A 21,110-nucleotide genomic window follows, 5' to 3' on the forward strand; every position below is an offset into this window, starting at 1 on the left:
ATACATCTTGGATGTGGGTAGTGCAGCCCAATGGGCTGGGGGACTGGATGGTAGGAGAGAAGAGGAAGGAGGAAGCCAATGCACTCATAGGTACCATTTTCTCTCTCTTTCTCTCTGCCTCCTCACTACCACAAGTTGAGCAGTTTTCCTCTGCTGGGTTCTTCTCCCAGGATGTGCTGTCTCATCTTGTGCCTAGAGCAATGCAGTCAGCTATCTGGACTGAGACCTCTAGAACCATGAGCTCCAAATAAACTTTCCCCCCTCTAAGCTGTTCTTGTTGGGCATTTGGTCACAGAGATGCAGAAACTGACTAAAACATTCCAACCAGAAATAACACAAATGACAATAATGCAATAGTTATTAATAATGTATATTCAATCGCTAAAGATTGAACATGTCAACTCATGGAAGATATAAAAAGAGATGCAATCTGAAATTCTAAAGATAAAAGTTGCATGACAAACATGCAAAATCACTAGATAAGATTGGCAGTGATCAGGCACTGCAGAAGAAGATTAGTGAATTTGAAGACATAGCAATAGAAACTATCCAAATAAAACTCACAGAGGGGGAAAAAAAAAAGAAAGCAAAACAAAAACGGATCACCAGTGAACTGTGGGACAATATACACCCACCTCATGATTCATTCTGTTCTTGAGTATTTTCCTAAGAGAAATGACAGTTTATGTCCATACAGTGACTTATAAATGAATGTCATTGCAACATTGCTCATAGTAGCCCAAACTGGAAATGACCCAAAGACCATGAGTGGTTGAATTGATTAAAAAACTTTAGGTATGTCATATAATGGAAAATTTCTCAGCAATAAAAAGGATGAACTATTTGATATATGCTTGAGCATGAGTGGATCTAAAAATAATGATGCTAAGTGAAAGAAGGCAAAAGGTGCATACTGTGGGGGAATTACTTTTATAAGCAATTCTAGAAAATGCAAATTAATCTAAAATAACAAGAAACAAATCTACAGAGAAAGGGAGCAGGGAGAGACAGGAGGGAGGAAATTTCAAAAAGTACAATAGGAAGTTTGGGGGGGGATGATATATATGTTAATTATTTTGAATCTCATGGTAGCTTCATGGATATGTACATATGTTATACACACACATACATATATATCCAACTAAATATTTTAAACATTTTAGCTTGGTATATCTTAGTATCTCAACAAAGCTGTTAAAAATAATCACATAAATAAATAAACAATTTTGAAACAAAGAAGAGAAATGACTTAGCAGCTAGAAGGAGATGAAGAGTTGAGTGACACTTGGTTTTGTTTGGGGGGACTTAGTTTTTGTTTGTTTCTTCAACAAACTCAAGCAAATTTTAAAATTGAGGGAGGTTATAGAAAATTACAGGAAAAATAAGAGGTAATGGATGGAACAAAGTCCTGAGAGAGACAGCATATTCAGAGCCCAAGGCCAGGCAACACAGCTTGGATGGGAGAAAAAAAGGCAAAAAGATGTCATGGTGCATATAGGGCACATACATGGGTCCCTGGTTTTTATTCTCCAAATGCTCAACCCTGAGAATAAATTTTTATTCTTGAGTATCAGTGACATTATTTTAAAGTAAGCTAATCAAATTCTCACAGGTCTTCTCATTCAAGAATGATGCATCTTCTTACAAGTAAGTTTTGCCAGATTCAATGACTCCTGCTAAGTCTGGGTTTAAGTTGATAGGAGTCTGTGATACAAGGTAAAAATAAGATTATTTTATTGAACATGAACTGCGCTTATAGCCTTATCAAAAAAAAAAAAAGGAGGGGTGGTCAGTCTAAGTAGAAATTTTGGTTTTCTACCAAATCCTCTCAAGAACAATTCTAAAAGCCCTGATATTTATGTCCCTGGCATGTCTTTATGTAATAAGGAAAGTGCAGTTGCCTAACTGAAAAGGATATTGGTCTTCAAAATTATCATTTGATTTGGGCACACAGACACTCTCTCACAGAAATAGACTGACACTTTCTCTCTCTCTCTCTCTCTCTCTCTCTCTCTCACACACACACACACACACACACACACACACACGGAGTGGGGGGAGTAAGAATCGCTTGCTTCACAGTAATTGATACTTAATTCAATACTGTCGAACAGCACAAAAACAAAGTATCAATTTAACAGAATCACTTATCATTTAAGCATTAAGATAGCATGTTAATCTTTCCTGAAAGATTCAGACTTCCAGAAGCATTCATTCAGGGAACTGTAAGACCTCAGTCCACTGCATAAAATCCTAATCCTGTAAGAATAATGTATGTATCTTGCATATTCATTCAACAGGTTTAACGTGATGCGAAAATTAATGGTCTTTTTATTTTTATTTTTATCAATTTCATTTCAAGCAGGACCCAGACACACCATCATAAACGGAAACGTACTTAGGACTTCATAAGGGGCCACTAGATAATGGGGAAATTGCTGCTCTGCTTTGTTTATGGCCACCTGGGACCAAAAGTCTCTAGGCGCTGGAAACGCAGCAAGCTGGAAAGTTAGTTGACCATGTTTGGCCTTCGGGAGTTTTGAGCCCCCACACTCTTCAGGTCGCTAGGAAGCCTGGCTCACTGAGTTTAGTCAAGTACTTAGAAGGACCGATCTCAAAGGAAAAATAAAATAAAATGCTGGGCAAAGACCAAACCACAGAAACTGGTTCTCAGCTCCTCACGGGGACCTTCGGGGCTCACGACCCTGGGCAGCCACCTTCCACCTGCCTTAACTGTGGGAAAAACCTGTGCACCCAGTCGCCTCTCTCCGAAGGCGCGCGGTTGTGCCCACACAAGTGCCGCGCGTGTCGCGGAAATGCTCCACGAAGAAGTAAAAAATTCGGGTAGCAGTACCCCCACGTCCGACGGGTTGGTCATTTTAGCGGCTGGCGACAGAGCTTTGGACTGTGCCTACTTCTGCAGAACTAACCCCAAGTGAGGGAAAGCCGGGTCTCGACGCCGCCCGGAGGGCAGCAGGCACTTAAGGTTTGACAGTGCCCAGAGAGCGCACTTGGAGTGCGCTGCTTCTCAATCATTGTCCAGTCCCGCAAGGCCTGGTGCGAGAGAGTTGGGGTGTAGGTGGCTTCTGAAGCAGACACTCGTGCGGCTGCAGCTCTAACCCCCTCCCCCAGCCGCTCGGGGGCGGGAAGTGGCGGGCGGGAGTCACCCAAGCGTGACTACCCGAGGCCCCTCCTGCCGCTGCAAGGGAGCTCCATAAAAGCCCAGTTGCGACCGGCTCTCAGCACCCCATCCGCCCGCCCTCACACCTGGAAGAGGAGCTCCCCCACCGCAGAGCACTTGCCGCCCAGCCACGCCCGCTCGCCAGCCATCGTGAGTATCAGGACCGGTTTGGGTAAGGGCGGGAGCTAAGGGGGCGCGGGTGAGCTTGCCCCGGGCATCATCTCACCCTCTGCGGAGCTTTGGAGTCCTGGGAGGTCGCACTCGGATCCCTAGATTTTGCGCCCCGGACTTGGCCATTTTCACGCCCAGATGCCCGCCATCCCTTCTTGGCGGCTAAATTTCATTTGTCTTTTCTGGTCCCCTCTAGTTGTCTGCCCTTCTCCTGGTCCCTCCGACTGGGCGTACCGTCTGGGTTATGTTTTGATAGATAGGGAGGGAAAAGGTGGGACCCCTATCCCAAGGCAGCTGACCATGTCCCCGCAGCCAGATTTCGGTGGGCGGAGAGAGGTTTCCCAGGCTGCGCCCTCGAGTGAGGAATACCCCACCGGCGCCCAGTCACCTCAAGATCCTTGAAATCGGTTCCGAGACAGGCTAGCCTGGCTAGTAATTCTCTTTCCCTCTTCCCAACTCAGTTGTCACCCGGAGGGAATCTCAATCATAGCTGTCCATCCCAGACAAACCAAAGTAACAGAGAAGAAAGTTTTCTCCTCCGAGAAGTATTGAGGGAGAATGGGGGAAAAGTGATCACCCTTTAACTCAGAGGGAAAAACTTCCGATTCTGTTTTCAAACTGTTTTACTGACCAAGCCTCCACTTGGCGCCTCGCGCTGCGCTACTCAGTCCTTAGGACTTGTATGAAAGTTGCTCTGAGTTTTCCCGCGAAGCAGAGGGGCGGGGCCCGGACAGAACATCTTAGCCATCAAAGATCAGCTTCTTTCTGTATGTAGAACTGGGACTTGAGAGGATTGGGGGCGTCGAGGGTGACTGCAGCGAAAAGGGCTCAGGAGTGCGTCCTCGGAATCCCCAAGTTCCCCAACTCCAATCCATTGAAACTTTTATGTCCGCAGATGCTAGGTAGCAAGCGACTGGGGCTGTCCGGACTGACCCTCGCCCTGTCCCTGCTCGTGTGCTTGGGTGCGCTGGCCGAGGCTTACCCCTCCAAGCCGGACAACCCGGGAGAGGACGCTCCAGCGGAGGACATGGCCAGATACTACTCGGCGCTGCGACACTACATCAACCTCATCACTAGGCAGAGGTGGGTGGGATCCGCGAGAATGACTCAGGAAGCACCAAGCCCTCACACTGCAAATCCTGGGGATCTTAGGCGAAAGGGACCGTTTCTTTTTCTTTGCTACATGCAGGGAATGACCATATCAGGCACATATTCAGCTCTAGGTAAAATGTTCAGGGCACAAACTGCAGAAACAGGGTTCAGTCCCTGTGTAACTACTCACTCAGGTTCCCCAAGCTGGTGTTTGGCATCTCCTCCCACTTACCCAGGGTCTTTTTTTGTTTTTAAACCCCTTGGAGCCTCTCTAGCCTTCTCCATGGGAAAAGTGCCCAGTGAAAGGGGCAGGAGTGCCTCTAAGAAAGTGGGTAGGAAGGAGAGCGAACCAGGTGACTAGGGAAACAACCACCACAAAAGAAAACCAAGGAGGAAACAGCCTGATCACCAAGAGGAGGCTACACTTTCCAACATGCCCAGGGCAAACCCAATGACAGCATTTAGGAAGAGACAAACAGAGCTGTGTGTTTCTTACCTACAGCATTTTTGGCAGGCTCACCTCCATGCTTGAAATCATGATCCCATTATTAACAATTTAGCATAAAAACAGTTAATTTAAAAATGAAGATTTGGCCCATTTTATAGGAGGTGAGTTCTGAAAAGAAAGTCTTACTTTCTTTATTAAGAAAAAAACTTATATTGATCTAGTAACTCTAGGATAAATCCAGAGAATACTTGGAATCTGAAAAATTATAAACTTTTTTTTCTTGGATGCCAAGAAAATTAAAATGAAATTTCACACTTTCACTCTTAACATTGACTATTAAGTGAAAAATCAAATCCAATCTATTTTACACACAATGCAGTGTTTGAATTTTGTTTTCAAAACTGGTGCATCTCAGTTCTAAATCATTTAACATGTTATTTTAAGGAGCTATAAAGGATGAGCCCTTTAGAAGCATTAATGTTATTTAACATGTTTCAATTATGTGTTTTAAAGTATTTTTTTCTGTTTATTTTTTGTAATCATGTTTTTACTTTTACAGGTCAGGGAATAGTTGGAAAAAATCAAAGCAGGGTGTGTGGGAGTAGGGGGAGAATTTATACTTAAAAAATAGTTTCCTTTTGTGTCATCGAAACGGGATGTGGCATTGTGAAAAGACTTATGAAAAAGTTCAAATTTAAAGAGGATCAATTAAATAATATTGGTTCATGATCCCTTAAAATAAAAAAAAAAAAATCAATGTTTTGAATCCTAATGGACTTCTCAGAAAGTTAATTGCTGCAAATTCCTGCTTTTTTGTACAGTCCAGAAAAAAAGAATTTAGACAAACAATAAAGATATTAACTGTTATTTTTTTCTAGGAAAACAATGTCATTAAGTCATAGCAAAAATTATAGCAGAACTCATTTTTGCAAAGACGATTGCTACAAAGCTTTGCCATTATATAAAATTTTAGCTTTTCAAAATATTTTCCTAGGTGTCTTATCCAGTCCTTTCCTCAAAGCTTTGAAGTTAATATGTTTTCCATTTTACAGTTCATGAAATTAAGAACATTTCATGAAGGTTTCTTTTAGGGATTATGGAACTGAAGCCCTCTATTGAGTTTCTTTGAATGTTGTATTCACCAGTCAGTATCATCTCCAACATCTTTGATGAGGAAAAAATGGGAGAGGGACTTGAGTTCCATAGGAAGAGATTCAGGTTAGCTGAGAATAAGCTGGAACCACAGTTTCCAGCCTCAACTTCCTGTAAATTCCTTCTTGGAAGCCATCAGAGGCTCTTTATGCACCCGCATCTCCTCCATTGTGCACCTACTGACTTCCCGCCATTGATGCGCACTCATATGCACAAGTATTTTTTTTAAATTATAATGTCATTTGTGATTATGTTTGAAGTCAGCATATATGGTCATATGAAACTGTTCTCTTCTTTTTTCTACTCTGTTCGTGTTTTTGAGGAATAGCCCTGTTGCTCTGTGTAACCTAGTTCACTGCCTCTGAAAGTTGCTTTGGTTTATTCCAGAGTATGGGTCTATCACATTTTGCTTATGTGGTTCCGTAGATCAGCAGCTCTCAGGTGATGATATTCTCTCCAGGACATTTGGCAATGTGTGGTGACATTTTTTATTGCTCAGCTAGGGTGGATGCTACTACCATTTTGTATGTAGAAGAAAGGGATACTGCTAAACATCCTAGAATGTCCAAGACAGCCCCCTACAACAACCTCAAATGTCAGCAGTGCCAAGGTTGAAAAACTCAGCCCTATATTACTGTTTCTCATCCTGGCTGCACATTAAAATCACCAGAGAGCTTTAGCAATATATATAAGTTGGCCTCCACCCGAGACCAATTAAATGAGACCCTCTGGGAGGTGGGACCTAGGCTTTATAGTGTTTTTTTTTTTTTTCTTTTTTCTATCTCTCTTTTCTTTAAGCTCTCCAGGTGATTCTAATGTGCAATCACATTTGAGAATTTTTCCCTGGAGACTCAATCTTTGCAAGTTAAGGCATTGTAGAGAAGAAGGATAATACAGAATTAATTAGAGAAGGAAGAGTAGTGAATATTGCTGTCCTGGAACCTAGTTTATGACTGTGCAAATCCCACTATTAGAGATTTAGATTCTTGTCTGTTAAATTAGAGAAAACGGTTGCCAGTTCTTTCACTCACTGGGGCATGATGAAAGTAAGTGAATTAAGAGTTTTAAAATTAGTGAAAATCAACTGATGGACAGAATAACTAAATATAAGCAGCAGCCTGCAGCCTGATATCACAACTCAAGGAAGTCTTAACAATGCTGGGAGAGAGAGTAGGAGGTCAAGGACAGTGAGGGCTTTTTTTTAAAATTTGTTTATTTTTGTTGTTGTTTGTTTGTTTGTTTTCTTCCTTTGAGCCCCTGCAAAGGAGCCCACATCTTTCCAAAAGAAAAAAATTGGGTTTTGTTATGTTTGGTAAGCAGTTAAAGCATATTCTCTGTCAGCTTTGTTTAGCTGTTGTACCTATTAGTTAATTAATCTTATGCCAGGTTAAATTTCCATTTGTAAACAAAATGGCTCGTGGTGTCCAGAACCTTTTCTAAGAAAGGAGAAAATACTCTGCAAAAAATTTAATTTGTATAGATTTGTCAAACCCATTGGCAGTGTCCTGAAGCAGGATACTTACACTACTCTCACAGGTAAATGTAAATTTGCATTCAGATATTGTCCCAACATATCTAGCTACAGGAGGTAGAATAAAAAGAGCACTTTCATGGATCAATAGGATTCCTTTAAACTTATAGGGCAAGTTAAAAATCACAGCATCAAGGAAGGTTTTTAGCTTTTGGTGCCTTGAAAAAATATGGAAAACATAAGACGCAAGATCTGTTGGTAGCTGTAAGGATGGATGCATTTCAATGGCAGTAACTTGCACATGTATATCACTTTGTCACTCTAAAAGCATTGTGACTCACTTTCACATTGAATTTTCACAAAGACTCTGATTTAAACACGGGTTATAATTTTTTTATGAATAAGAAAACAGATTCAAAAACACAGGTGGGGTTTGAACATCATACTGCTGTTTTTTTTTTTTTTTTTTTTCTGGAACTATCATTTGGTCTTCTTGTTAAGATTTAAACTGCTGTGTATCATCAGAACTATAGCCAATCAACTAATTATGGAAATGTTTGGAATCAAGCTTCAGGGCTTTTAAATTTCCTGTCACCTAGTTATAAAAGATTATCTCTATATATACATGTACTACTGGTGGTAGTTTTAAAAGACAAGAATTTGATTAGAGCTTTGGGTTGCATTTAAATACTCTACTAAGTTATTTATTATGAATTTAAGCAAATTTTAAATATATGTGAAACTTAAATCATATTTCTGATTCTTGATAGTGGATGCTTCATACACCTAAATTACTTATTAGCACATGAACAAATGAAAATACCTTGTAGGTTCAATATCCCAAATAGGAGACAATCTTCTTTTTTACTAAAGACTTCTGTGGCTATTCTAAGCTTGTTTTAAAAAGACTTTCCTTTTGTTTTTCTTTTTCCAGATATGGAAAACGGTCTAGCCCTGAGACACTGATTTCAGACCTCTTAATGAGAGAAAGCACAGAAAATGTCCCCAGAACTAGGTATGACTCTTGTGTGATGACATTGTTACAGAACTCAGGCGCTCAGGTAAAGATGGGCGGCGGGGGGTATGGAAACTTCTAGAGGAGAGGAGGGATTTGGCAGAAATTGGAACGGCGAATCAGACAGGGAGGACATTTCTTTTCATGCACTCAAGGTAAATCTCTAAATTTCTGTGGAGTGACATTTCCTAGCCCATACTATTTGGTGCTCCTTTGAAAACTCTAAACATAGATAACTTTTGGCTCAGAAATTATTACTCTGAGTAGATTTTATAGTATTGTTATCATTGGGGTTGCATAGAGTAAGCCCCCTAACTCTAAATTTAAATGACCAGTGTCCATCTTTGCCTAAATAATCTCTGGTTTTCATACCTTGGTGGAGTGCCTGCGTTTCCTAGGAAAGCTCCCCGTGTGTTTGTCTCCAGCCTTCCTGCACAAAGTTGTAGTTGAATCAGTAGCTCCTGGTGACTTTTGGGCACGTTTTAGTTCAACATAGTAATATATTACATTCAATGAATGACTGTTGAACGACATTATTCTTAGGAGTTTATGTGTAGTCTTGGAACTTTCTTGGAGTGTAGATCTGTCTTGGGAAGAGAATGTCCCTAAAATCTAAATGCTAGCCCTTGGGCTGAGATTCTATGGCATTTCCTGGATGAGGAAGGAGTGCTGCTATAAAGAAGCCTAATCTGCTTCCATTTTCACATTCCATTGGCTACTTTACCCACCCCCACCCCCCACCGGGCTCTGTCCACAGTAGGAGGCAGAGGTCCACCCTTGTCCTGGGTAGGTTAGCTGCCTCAGACCCCCAGCTCTACAAGCAACGTCAAGAACCAATTTCCCCAGAAGAGGTCACTAGCACACTTGCTCAGTTAGTGTGACCAAGGTGTCACTCTTCATTGAGATTCTCTCGCTCTAGAGAATCCCCAGTAACCCTTGGGCCACCCACCTCCCCTCCTGCTCTCCCTCAGTTCCCTTGTGAAATGGCTCGCCATTGTGAAGGGCACAAATATAGAGTTGGCAGATTCCGTTTCTCTCAGGGAAACAATGATTCAAACTGAAACAAAACTCCAGTGCTCTTGTCCCCAGAAGTACCAGCTCCGACTTAAACAGCAAATCCAAGAGAAACAGATGGAAAATCACAAGGCTGTTTTAATACTAAGCAATAAGTGCCTTTTCATGTTTCGTTGACGTGCAGATGATATTTGCCACAGTAAGAAGTTTCAGGTAGACTGTGTCTTCTTTCAGTTAGGAAAAGTAACCATCCACACCTACTTAGAACTCTGTTGCTGGTTTTGTCTTGTGGCCCCACATAATACAGTTACTGCATGCAAAAGTTAATTGAACCCTGATTGACAGACTCATGGCAATTAGAAAGAAACAAAAGCTGATAGCCTTGAAGTTGCCTGCGAGTGCTGTTTTCTTGAAAAGGGCTTTTTATAGTCTAATAAATAGCATCCTACTACACAACAAGGCTTGCGGGGGAAAACAAGGGAAGCATATTCAGTTGAGTAACACTAACTTTCTTGTTACAGTTTCATGTGATTCCTGTAGTTTTGATCTTCAGAAATATTACTGAGTTCCTCAGCTCCTTTGATATGTACAGAGCCTTTTAAATACTCCCTCCGGAGATCTGCCTGTGACTTCCTTAGCATGAGTGAACGCCTCTCAGCTGGGGCTTTGCACATCATGCAGCTGTCTCACTCCTACTATTCCACACGGCCTCTGATTTAGAGTGCCAACAGGAGGTTTCTCCAGAGTTTCTGATGGTCTTTCAGTTCAGAGCTGCGTGTCTCACTCTTGAAAGTATCCCAGGTAGTCGAGCAGCTTCTCTTAACATGCTTTGCTTCTTATGTGTTACAGGCTTGAAGACCCTTCTATGTGGTGATGGGAAAGAACACTTGCTCTCCAAGCTTTTCCTATGTTCAACCATATTTCATTCTGTAAAACCAGATTCCACCTGTCCTACCTGAGCATGCAGCCATTGTGCTGGATTCTGCCATGTTTTCCTTTGTCATCATTGTATATATGTGCATTTAAATAAAGCACCATGCAGTCAGAAGTGTGTTCTCCTCAGTGAATGATCTGTTATTGTAATAGAGAGAATTACTTGAAATTATTCATTAAATAATAACCACCCTCAAGTAAAGATTCAATGGCCATGAAAGATACCAAGATATTGTTATTTATGGTGACCCAGACTCTGTGTAGGCGTGTGTGTGTTGTTGTGTGTGTGTGTGTGTGTGTGTGTGTGTGTAGGTGGGTATAACATAGAAAAGTATTTAGTGACGTTTGTCAAGGGAATGTTAATTTGGAGAAAACATTCAAACTCCCTCCACCATTCACATGGGATCCTTGCTAATCTTGTTAACCTATGCCATCACGAAAGAGATTGCTATCTCATAAAACTTTCTCTAAAATGTCCTCTATGTCTCCAATACTGCAGTTACTAACCACGTGTAGCTTTTGAACCCTTCATGTAGCAAATGCAAATAAGGAGTTGAGTATTACTTTTTTTAAAAAAAATTGAATTAATTTGAGTAGCCACATGTCTCTAGTGGCTGCCATATCAAACTGCTGAGGTCTATACATCTATGTAGGTCACCGCTCTTAGAATTTGAGTCAAAAACACACTGAGTAGGAAAATTACCTTTTCACACAACATTGGGGCATGTTAATTAACTTAGCTGAAGGTTATTTAACTTCCTCTCTTTCTTCAAGTACTCATTTACACAGGCAGAGTTTAAAATTAATGTTATTCAATTCTTACATGTAACTTTTAAAATATAGAAAATAAGTCTCATCTCACACTGGTACTTTGTACTTCACCATAAAAATATACACAAATATTTTTATGTGGCATGTTAAAGTTGCTTGCAAAACCCCAAGAATAACAATATGCAGTCGTGTGCTTAATGAAGGGACACATTTTGAAAAATGGAGGTGACTTTGTCATTGTGCAAATATCACAGAATGTACTTATAAAAACTAAAATGGGTGTGACACCACTAGGCTACACAGTATGATCTTATGGGACCACTGTCGTGTGTGTGGTCTTTCACTGACCAAAACACTATGACGTGGTCAATGACTACACATCATGCATGACTTAAGGAGTTTTACAGCATATACAATATTTTCTGTATATAAAAATTTTACTGTTTTTTAACCAGAGAAGACATTGATGTTACAAAATATAAAGCCCTTAATAAAACTAAGATAAAATTGTTCTGTGATTACCCAAAACATTCCCCTCACCTCTATTTCTTTGAACTAAATAGTGATATATAAGGTGGTTTTTTAAAAAAAATCTTCAAAGGTTGAATCCTTTACAGTGTATTATCACACAACATCAACATTCTGTATTAACCTACTATGTTTGGAGAATTTCTTTACTAAAATTAGTATTATGCAAAGAAAGTTGATTCGAAGATCCATCTGGCAGCACAGACATGCTGAGTATTCATCATCATGCATAGAATTCTTGTTTGCATGGAGTAGAGAAAATAAAAGTAATATACACCAACCACTGAAAGATAATCCAGGAATTTTATTTTAAGCAAAAATTTAACCTCTTACCCCACCAAGCCTAAATGCCTGGGAAGTTTAGCATTAAACAGCCCACATTTCACTCATACCCAGTCTTTGTCCTCACTGCCTCTTCACCTCATCTTAGTAGAAAGACAACTGAACCTTTGTGCCTGTGAGCTCTGTAGTCCTGACCAAGTGGCTGTTGATCTCTCTGATCTTCAAATTCACTGAACTTCTGAGTTCTCATGAAATGAAGGTAATAATTCCTACACTGGGATCAAAATTCAAGTTCAGTTACAAGTAAGTAATAGAAGGGAGGTGATTAAATATAAAATTTTTGATGGGTTGGATTATTAATCCCCAATAATTAATTAATTAGTTTTAGGATATACAATGATGGCAAACAAAAAAAAAATTTGCAAAACTGTTTTCCAAGAGATTTTTGTGATAGTATTTCTCAAACATTTTTAACCTGTTGAACATGCTTGGAATAGGCTTAAAGATGCTGGGTCACCTACCTGTCATTACAAATAAATAAGTAAAATAATAATAATAATCTTCACTAGAGCTACATTAAGAATAATTCAACCTTCATTTTGAAATGCTTATGAACAACATAATTATTATCAAGTAAATCTACAAGTGTTATTAAGTTCTCCTCTGAGCTATGTTCTATGAGGTATGAATTGTGCTTTAGTTCTTTGCAGATGTCACTGTCTTTATTTTGATCCTTATAACACCTGTGATACAAGCAGATGGTTATCTCCTCAGTTTTTACAGATGAGGAAACTGAGAAGTAAGGAAAATAAATGACTCATCCCACCTCATTCCAGCTAGTGAGACTAGACAATGCCTCTATTTGCAACTTCTTACTCTCCTGATGGTGTTTTCCAAGATAGGTAAGTGAAGACCAGGTCCCATGTGATCCAGTTAAACACATAATGCCAACACATTTAAATTAGAGAATAACAAAGGACTAAACTAATTGTGCAAGAGACAAAATGAGCAGAACTTGCTGAAAAAAAGTTTAATAGAAATTGTGAATGTGAATGTTAAGGAAATTATGGGTGAGGAGGACAGGTGGGCTCAACACAGGTGGGTCTGGCACAACTTACGGAGGGAATCTTGAGGGATCCACCTGGCAGGACCAGATGCAGGGTGGCCGGAGGTTGGATGGATAAACTAGGTTCAAGAATGGACAAACTCATCCATTCGTTTCTAAACATTTTTTGAGCACCTAACATATTGGACATTGGACTGAGCTGAGGATACAAGGATTGACCTTGTTTTTTTATAGAATTTACTACCTAACCAAGGGAGACAGATTACAGTGCATTGTTTTGGAAGTGCAAAGATGGAAGTATTAGAGGTCTGCAAGTTAGTAGGTCTTAGAATCTTCTCACTGAGTGTGCTGCTTTCCACAGTTTCCTGACAAGGGGATGCTACCTATGAGAATCAATTGCCAAATAGGAAACAAAGTGCCAAGTGGGAAAGCATCCAACCAGGCCAAACACGAGATTGCCCTGTAGGCTGAGCCAGGGTGCCTGACTGAGGGTACCCCTTCTTTACACTATATTCAGCCTCCTGGTGGATAATGACAGGAATGAGAAAGTCTCTGGAGCAGATTCTCAAGTCCATTTACCCAATAACCACGTAGACAAGAAGGCCAGCCTGCCACTTCTAACAGCCGATGAAATAAGAATATGGACACGGAAGGCTTATGACCCTTTGACAGTGTCCTTGCCTGTTAGTGCAATGTGGTCTAATGACTCAGTCAAAAGAGCAACTCCCTTCCCATGAGAAGGGGACAGGAAAAGAGAATAGAGCAAGTGACCAGAAGCCTGGATGAGCCAAAGCTAAAACTAGGATATTTTGTAGGTTCTGCAAATTCAACTAATACGTCCTATTTCATAGCAGAGAAAACCCCTTCCTCCCCAACAGGAAATGTCTCCTGGTTTTATGGGAGCAGGGAAGGGTGCCCAGCCCAGGCTGGGGAGAGTGCAGGAGGCAGGACAGACTTCCTAGGGCATCTGAGGCTTGAGCTAGGGTTTGAAGGATGAGCAGCAATGTCAGATGAAGAATTCCAGAGAGGAGAGAGAGGATATGCAGATGTATTTTGATTACTTTTAAATTATTTTTGATTCTCATACTTTAAATTTTGCTGGTCTAAGAGGAAAATCCCACTTGAGAGCCAATCAAGTTCGACACCACCCCACAACTCTTTCCTCCAGGCATCCATCTCCCCACTGACCCCAATCCCACCTGCTCTTACTGCAGACTGTGCCCAATACCGGGACCTCTTTACCAATATTTTTGAACATTCTTTTTAGTTGTAGTTGGACACAATACCTTTATTTCATTTATTTATTTTTATGTGGTGCTGAAGATCTAACCCAGCACCCCGCACATGCTAGGTGAACGCTCTACCACTGAGCCCCAGCCCCAGCCCCACCAATATTCTTCATTCAGCCAAATCAGGATTAGATCATTCAGCATTAGATATTAAAAAATTTTTTGAATTAGTACATTATAGCTGTACATAATATTGGGTTTGTTTTGATATAATTACATAAGCATGGAATATAATTTGCTCCCATTCAGTCCCCAGTATTTCCTTTCCCCTCTCCACCCTCACCCTGTTGCCTTTCTTCTATTCTATTGGTTTTTCTTCTAATTTATCTTTTTTTAAAATTAGTTCAGCCTGGAATATCTTAACCACAATCTTGTGGACAAATCGACAAGTCCAGAAAATAAATGTTGTAAGGTTGGTTCCACTCCCTCATTCAGGAAGAGACCCACTATTCCTTTTGCCTATATTAGCTGCCTTAATCTCTTGCAGCCTCTTTCCCCAGCCAAGGGTCAGGACAGAGGAACAGAGAGAGAAAGAAAACTTAGCACTGGCCTGAGGCCTCCACACCATAGTTCAGTGCTTTGCAGGTGAAAGAAGATGGCAGATGCACCTGCCTCAAACCGCACACAGGTGCAGATTCAACATGTACCACTGAAGACAGTAAAGTGAATGGGATGGCAGCTAATTATCCCTCCTGTTTCTTTCTATTGCATAAACATTATGCTTTTATGGTTACTTTTTTTTTTTACCACATATACAATAGAAAATGGTTGTTTTTTCCTCCATTCAGAACATTGGAATCAGTTACAATGCCATCGAACTACACAAAAATTTTTTCCTATTATCATAAAGGAAAACAGTATTATGAGTGAGGTATTTCAGTGGAATATTCTTCTATTATGGTTCTGTGTAGAAGGGTTATGATATTGTCATAACTAAAATTATTGCCTTTTCTCTTGCCTATTAGAACAATTAGCACAGTGTGAAATCATACAGAAAACTTTCCTCTTTTTAAAATTGAAATTGAATAACATATAATTAATCCTATGTGTCATCTGAGCTCATTTTTAAAGTGTGCTAAGTAATAGCTATCAAGTTAAACTCCTTCTCATGCTGTAGAATTGAAATGCTTTGCAGTTATTAGAATGGGTGATTGTGTGATGATACTGACCTTGTTGCCTGACACATAGCAGGTGCTCAGCGAGAGCTAGTTCAGTCTGGAATTGCCTATGAGGACTGGAAATGATCTCAAAGAAACCAGAACACATGCAACATTTGACAAACAGCCTTACAAAGTTTCTTTGTGAGAGAATAGCATCATTTAAATGATTTTTCAATTAAAGGTTGCCTGGGATCATTTGGATTTTATTTATCCTAATAAAGCCTTTTTTCACTGTCAAATCTTTTCAAAGCAGAGATACCTACTAAACTAACTGATTTGTGGAATTTAATTCAAGAATAATCAATGTTGGCAGAATATTTCATGTAGTCATTCTTCCTAACAGACTGAATTATTGACCAGATTAAAAGGAACCAGTTGATCTCCGATGGGCTTCTAGAGTCCCAAGAATACTATCAATTCAGGAAACAGTCATTGAATAGTCTCTCTGGGACAGGTATTCTGCTTGATTCTAGGGGTGATTTAAATGTGAGTTTTCCTGCTCTTGAAGATCTAGCTGTTTATGAAGAAGATGGACACAGGCTTAAGTGATTCTAGTACAAGACAGATTATGAACAATGTTCTAATAGAAGCACAAAATAAGGGCCATGGGAGAACAAGGGAGGCTGGAAACATTTGCAGTAGAGTATGTGAGGAGTGGGAAGTGACATGTGACCTGGACTTAGGGATGGCAGCTGTTCAGTTGTCTCTTTACTTTTGTAGATGCCATGATCATCATTAACTATGTTAATTCCTTGAAACAAGGTTGTGCAGGTGCCTCAACAAACTCCAGCTGAGATTCTGAAATCACTGCCTGGGGAAGTGGTGATTGGCCATCCATCTCAGAGTGGGCATCTGTTGTCTGCTGACATGTATATGTGCAGTGGGATGAGAGCGTGAGGACCCTGGAGGGCTGTCTGGTCCTCTCTTGTTGCCCATACCTTCACTCTGAAAATGATAGGCTCATTGGGGACAATGATGTGAGAAGTGTAAGTATGCAAAACTAAAATTATTTATTTATTTTTGGCAACGCTGGGGATTGAACCTAGGGCCTTGCATGTGCTAGGCACGTGCTCTCCCAGTGAGCTACATCTCCAGCCCAATGTATCATTTTAAAAAAAGATATAATGTTTGGAAATGGGACATATTTCACTGGAGTATAAGTGATGAAGTGTTACAAAGGAGATGCTTCTTTTCTCTCCCTCATACGGAACCCCGAACTGCATCATAGGTGGAGGTGGAGGTGAGCATGATGTTCGCAATGCAACAGAAGAAACTGGCACTTGGCCGAGCAGAGTTCTCATGAAGGGCTCCATCAAATGTGGCTGATGTAAGAAGATCAGTTTTGGGGTGTTGGCCTGAGTGAGAGGATGACCAACTATTTCAGTTTTCCTCAAATTGCCCTCAAACTGCACCCAAAACCCTAAATTCTGAGAAGCCCCTTAGTTCCTGGAAAATTGGGACAGCTGGTAATTCCACTTAGGAATCAAACCACCATTTATGTCAGTATTTTCAGGGGGAAAAAAAAGTGCTCAGAATATGAATCTCCTTACAAGCAAGCACTTTACCAGGTTCAACATTTACTCCTGAATATGAATGTTCAACAGCATGCTATTTTCTAATTGACCTTACAGTATATTCTTCCCTTTAGATCACTGTAAAAGGTAATTTAAAAATATTCCCATGTGGAGAAACAGCCATTGTGAAGACATTAAGAATGTTTTGAATTTCTAGACCAACCACTTTCGTATTCTAACATTATAAATACATTGGTTCTGTGAATGCATAAATACTTAATTTCATGGACAATTAACTCTTTATAAGAAAAATGATTTCAACTTGAAATCCTAAATAGCTATTTGCCTTCTGAAATTACAACTAAGTTTTGCATGGTTCTCTTTGTGATAAGAATTGGGGTGAGAGTGAGCTAACACTGTGCTGAGTGACTATCATAAACTGATCCTTTATTTACTTCAATTCTTTTCATCTTCACTCAAACCATGAGAGAGGGGTACTGTTGGCTTCATTTTACAAATGAGGAAGTAGAGGCAGAAAGATGCGAAGTGAGACAAGCTGTTGGGTGTTGCCATCAGCCTAACCCAGGCTAGTTTGCCTGCATACCTAGTTTTTTGTGGCATACGTTTTTACCTACAGTGATTCTAAATCATTGCATTATGTTATGCCCTGTGATAGGAAGGACAGAGAATTGCTAAGTTACAGACTTTGGTGTCTGAAAGACCTGGGATCTTTTATCATCATGCACTGGCTCCCCTTATCCTCAAAAATGCATGTTGCCTACCACTCATACACTGCTGGTGGGACTGCAAATTTGTGCAACCACTGTGGAAAGCAGTATGGTGATTCCTCAGAAAACTGGGAATGGAATAATCATTTGACCCAGCTATCCCACTCCTTGGTTTATACCAAAAGAACTTAAAATCAACATACTACAGTGATGCAGCCACATCAATGTTTATAGCAGCACAATTCACGATGGCTAAATTGTTGAAATAACTTTGATGCCATTCAGTAGAGAAATAGATTAAAAAAAACTATGGTATATATACACAATGGAATATTACTCAGCATTAAAAGAGAATAAAATCATGGCATTTGCAGGTAAATGGATGGAGTTGGAGAATATTACATTAAGTGAAGTTAGTCAATCCCCAAAAACCAAATGCCGAATATTGTCTCTGATATGAGGATGCTTATCCATAATTGGGATGGGGGTGGGGAGCATGGGAGGAATGGAGGAACTTTAGATAGGGCAAAGGGGAGGGAGGGAAAAGAAGGGGGCAGGGAGGTAGGAAAGAGGATGGTATGAGATGGACATCATTACCCCAAGTACATCTATGAAGAAATGAATGGTGTGACTCTACTTTGTGTATAACCAGAGACATGAAAAATTGTGCTCTATATGTGTACTATGAATTGAAACACATTCTAATGTCATATATAACAAATTAGAATACATACATAAATTTTAAAAAAGAAAAAAAGCACATTGCCTAAAAGTCTAGCATGTCTAATACTAATACAGCTGTGCTGGCTTTTTTAAAAAATTCATATTTGTTTATTTCATCCATTTATCTTTAACCTTTATGAGATATTGAGCTCTAACTATCTCTTATAACAAAATATAGCTATTTTAGAAATGTAAATAAAATGTTATTTTAATTAGCAAATTTAGACTATGTCCATATAATTACTTATATATGTGTATATGATAGTTTTTACCATCATATCTTCTCTGTTTTCTATGCTTTTGTAAAGTTGCTTTTTCTTTTTCTTGTTTTATACTGAATAAGTCAACTTTTCTGATTCTTTTTCTTTCCTCTGGTGGTTTTGAATGTATATTTTCTACCTTGCTCCTAAACGAACTAAAGATTTTAGGATGTGGTTAATTCTAATAATCATCTCCAGATATTTTGTTTGTCTTCCCAATCTAGACATTAGTATTCTGTTTTTTTAAAAAAAAATGCCTATTTACATTTATGCATGTTCATCAATTTTTAAGTTCATTATCCTTTTTACAATGTATTCTTTCTGGATTCAAATTCCTTCTTTCTAAAGTATATCTTATAGAAGTTCTTCTAGATAGGGGTCTAAACTGGTAATCTACTTTAATGTTTTTCTAAAAAATGTCTTTATTTTACTTTAATTCTCAAATAACACTTTAGATGGATACAATGTTCTACATCTGCAGACATTTATCTGTCAACACTCTGAAGGTAGTGTTTCATTGACTCTCAACCTCTACTGTTGATCTTAAGAAATCTGTAGTCATTCAGATGGGTTTTCTATCTCTGTCGTCTTTCTGCTATGGTTCATTTTCTATCCTGTTTTTTTTTTTTTTTTTTGGTTGCTTCTAAGAATTTGTCTTTGTCATGTGGCTCTGAAGTTTCCTGATAATGTGTTCAGACATGGAACTTCTTTTTATTTATTCTCGTAAGAAAGTATCATTTTTAATCAAAGAATTGGTGTGTTTTATCTATTCACAGTTATTATTTGTTTAAATGTTACCCTATCTTAATTTATTCTTCTGTCCTTGCAATTCTATTAAACCTCATTGTGTTTTACAAACCTTTTAACATCTTTCCTATTTCTCATCAATTTATTCATCTACACTGTATTCTGAATAATTGACTCAGATATCTCTTCCAGTTTCTTTTTCTTCAGCAGGTCCTTGAGTTTCCACTACCTCAGTGTGTTGGATCTTCTTGCTCTCTCTCATCTCTTCCTATGGAGACTATTAAATCTGGTCAGTAGTGTAATTTTTTCTTTCAAGTGGCCCAAGGAAATCCCAACCATTTTATATTAATTCCTTGGCTTAGTGGCTCCTGGATTACGGGAGCAGCAAAAATATCTCAAACTTATATCATCTATCTATAACTTACAGTTTTAATTCCCCTTGGAGACCCTTCTCACCCCATCCAGAGCCTTAGGCACAGCAAGCAAAACCAATGAGCATAGTTTTTTTCTAATCCATCCTTTCTTTATTTATTATATTTGCAATAAACAGATATTTAAAAATCCTGTGTTTATGCTGAAATTTCAGTTATACCTCCCAACTTCACTTGGGCTGAAAGCTCAGAATACTACCCTCATGTAGGTATTAAAGCCTACACTCTTAAGTTCCTTGAATTTATCCCTGGTTATCCCTTTACAGGATAAAGCATGAGCATGGTTGTTTTGATTTCTGGATTTTAGTTGTCTTCAAAGTTGTAGTATTTAAATAACTCATTTTTTGTGAGCTCTACTTTGCATTTTTAAATTATATATTTTATTTAGCATTTCTAGCTAGTTTGCATCACCTTAGTTCTTGCCTTTTTTCAAATGGATCTCATAGAAGCTGATTCTCTGCTCATTGCTAGGTCCTATGTGTACACAAAATGGTAGTCATCCCTTATGCCTCTAATATATGCAAAAGTTACACAAATATTTTCAGATTACAATCTTAGGAAGGCTGCCATCAAGGAGAACACAAGATGCACATAAGTTTACACCACAAATAATTAAGGAAACCACAGAATAGTGCGAAATTCAGCTCCAACCAAAGAGTATGGGATAGGAGAGAAAGCAGGTATTTTACCATGGCATGATTGAGGACAAGACACAATATCTTTCTCCGTTAATTTTATATTCTGAAAAGACAAATAATAAGAGCAACCTTGCATAACAGAATTAAATTGTACAATGCATAAAATACTTGACAAAATATCTAGCATGTTGTGACTACTCAATAAATTGTAGTTCCCCACACTAAAACAGAGAAAATAGGCATGTATGTGGTCATATTAATAATCAGAGATGGTTTTACAAATAAGAACTTTAGCAGCTAATTTAGGTACCTAATCAACCTGGCCTTTAGAAATCTGAAATCCTGTTAGCCAATCACAAAAAAAAAAACAAACAAATGCTGAATGTTTTCTTTGATATAAGGAGGTTGATTCATAGTGGGAAAAGGAGGGGGAGCATGGGAGGAATAGATGAACTCTAGATAGGCCAAAGGGGTTGGAGGGGAAGGGAAGGGGCAT

General features: G+C 39.3%; 1 protein-coding gene across 1 annotated transcript; it reads left to right on the top strand.

Annotated features, from left to right (window-relative positions):
• Positions 1 to 3,259: 3,259 nt before the first annotated feature.
• Npy (neuropeptide Y) lies at positions 3,260 to 10,526 on the top strand. The gene is made up of 4 exons (XM_076863515.1): positions 3,260 to 3,331; positions 4,248 to 4,435; positions 8,450 to 8,530; positions 10,394 to 10,526. Exons 2-4 carry the CDS (start codon positions 4,248 to 4,250, stop codon positions 10,416 to 10,418), a joined length of 294 nt encoding a protein of 97 aa, XP_076719630.1. The 5' UTR covers positions 3,260 to 3,331; the 3' UTR covers positions 10,419 to 10,526.
• Positions 10,527 to 21,110: the final 10,584 nt, after the last annotated feature.

The sequence above is a fragment of the Callospermophilus lateralis genome, chromosome 1 (genome assembly GCF_048772815.1).
Source record: "Callospermophilus lateralis isolate mCalLat2 chromosome 1, mCalLat2.hap1, whole genome shotgun sequence".
Lineage (NCBI taxonomy): Eukaryota > Metazoa > Chordata > Mammalia > Rodentia > Sciuridae > Callospermophilus > Callospermophilus lateralis.

What these genes read in the sequence shown, in the direction of transcription:
- Npy (XM_076863515.1), top strand. Translation starts at nt 4,248, where the DNA reads ATGCTAGGTAGCAAGCGACTGGGGCTGTCCGGACTGACCCTCGCCCTG. An exon ending in AACCTCATCACTAGGCAGAG is followed by an intron (nt 4,436 to 8,449) that starts GTGGGTGGGATC and finishes TTCTTTTTCCAG; the next exon opens with ATATGGAAAACGGTCTAGCC. An exon ending in GAAAATGTCCCCAGAACTAG is followed by an intron (nt 8,531 to 10,393) that starts GTATGACTCTTG and finishes TATGTGTTACAG; the next exon opens with GCTTGAAGACCCTTCTATGT.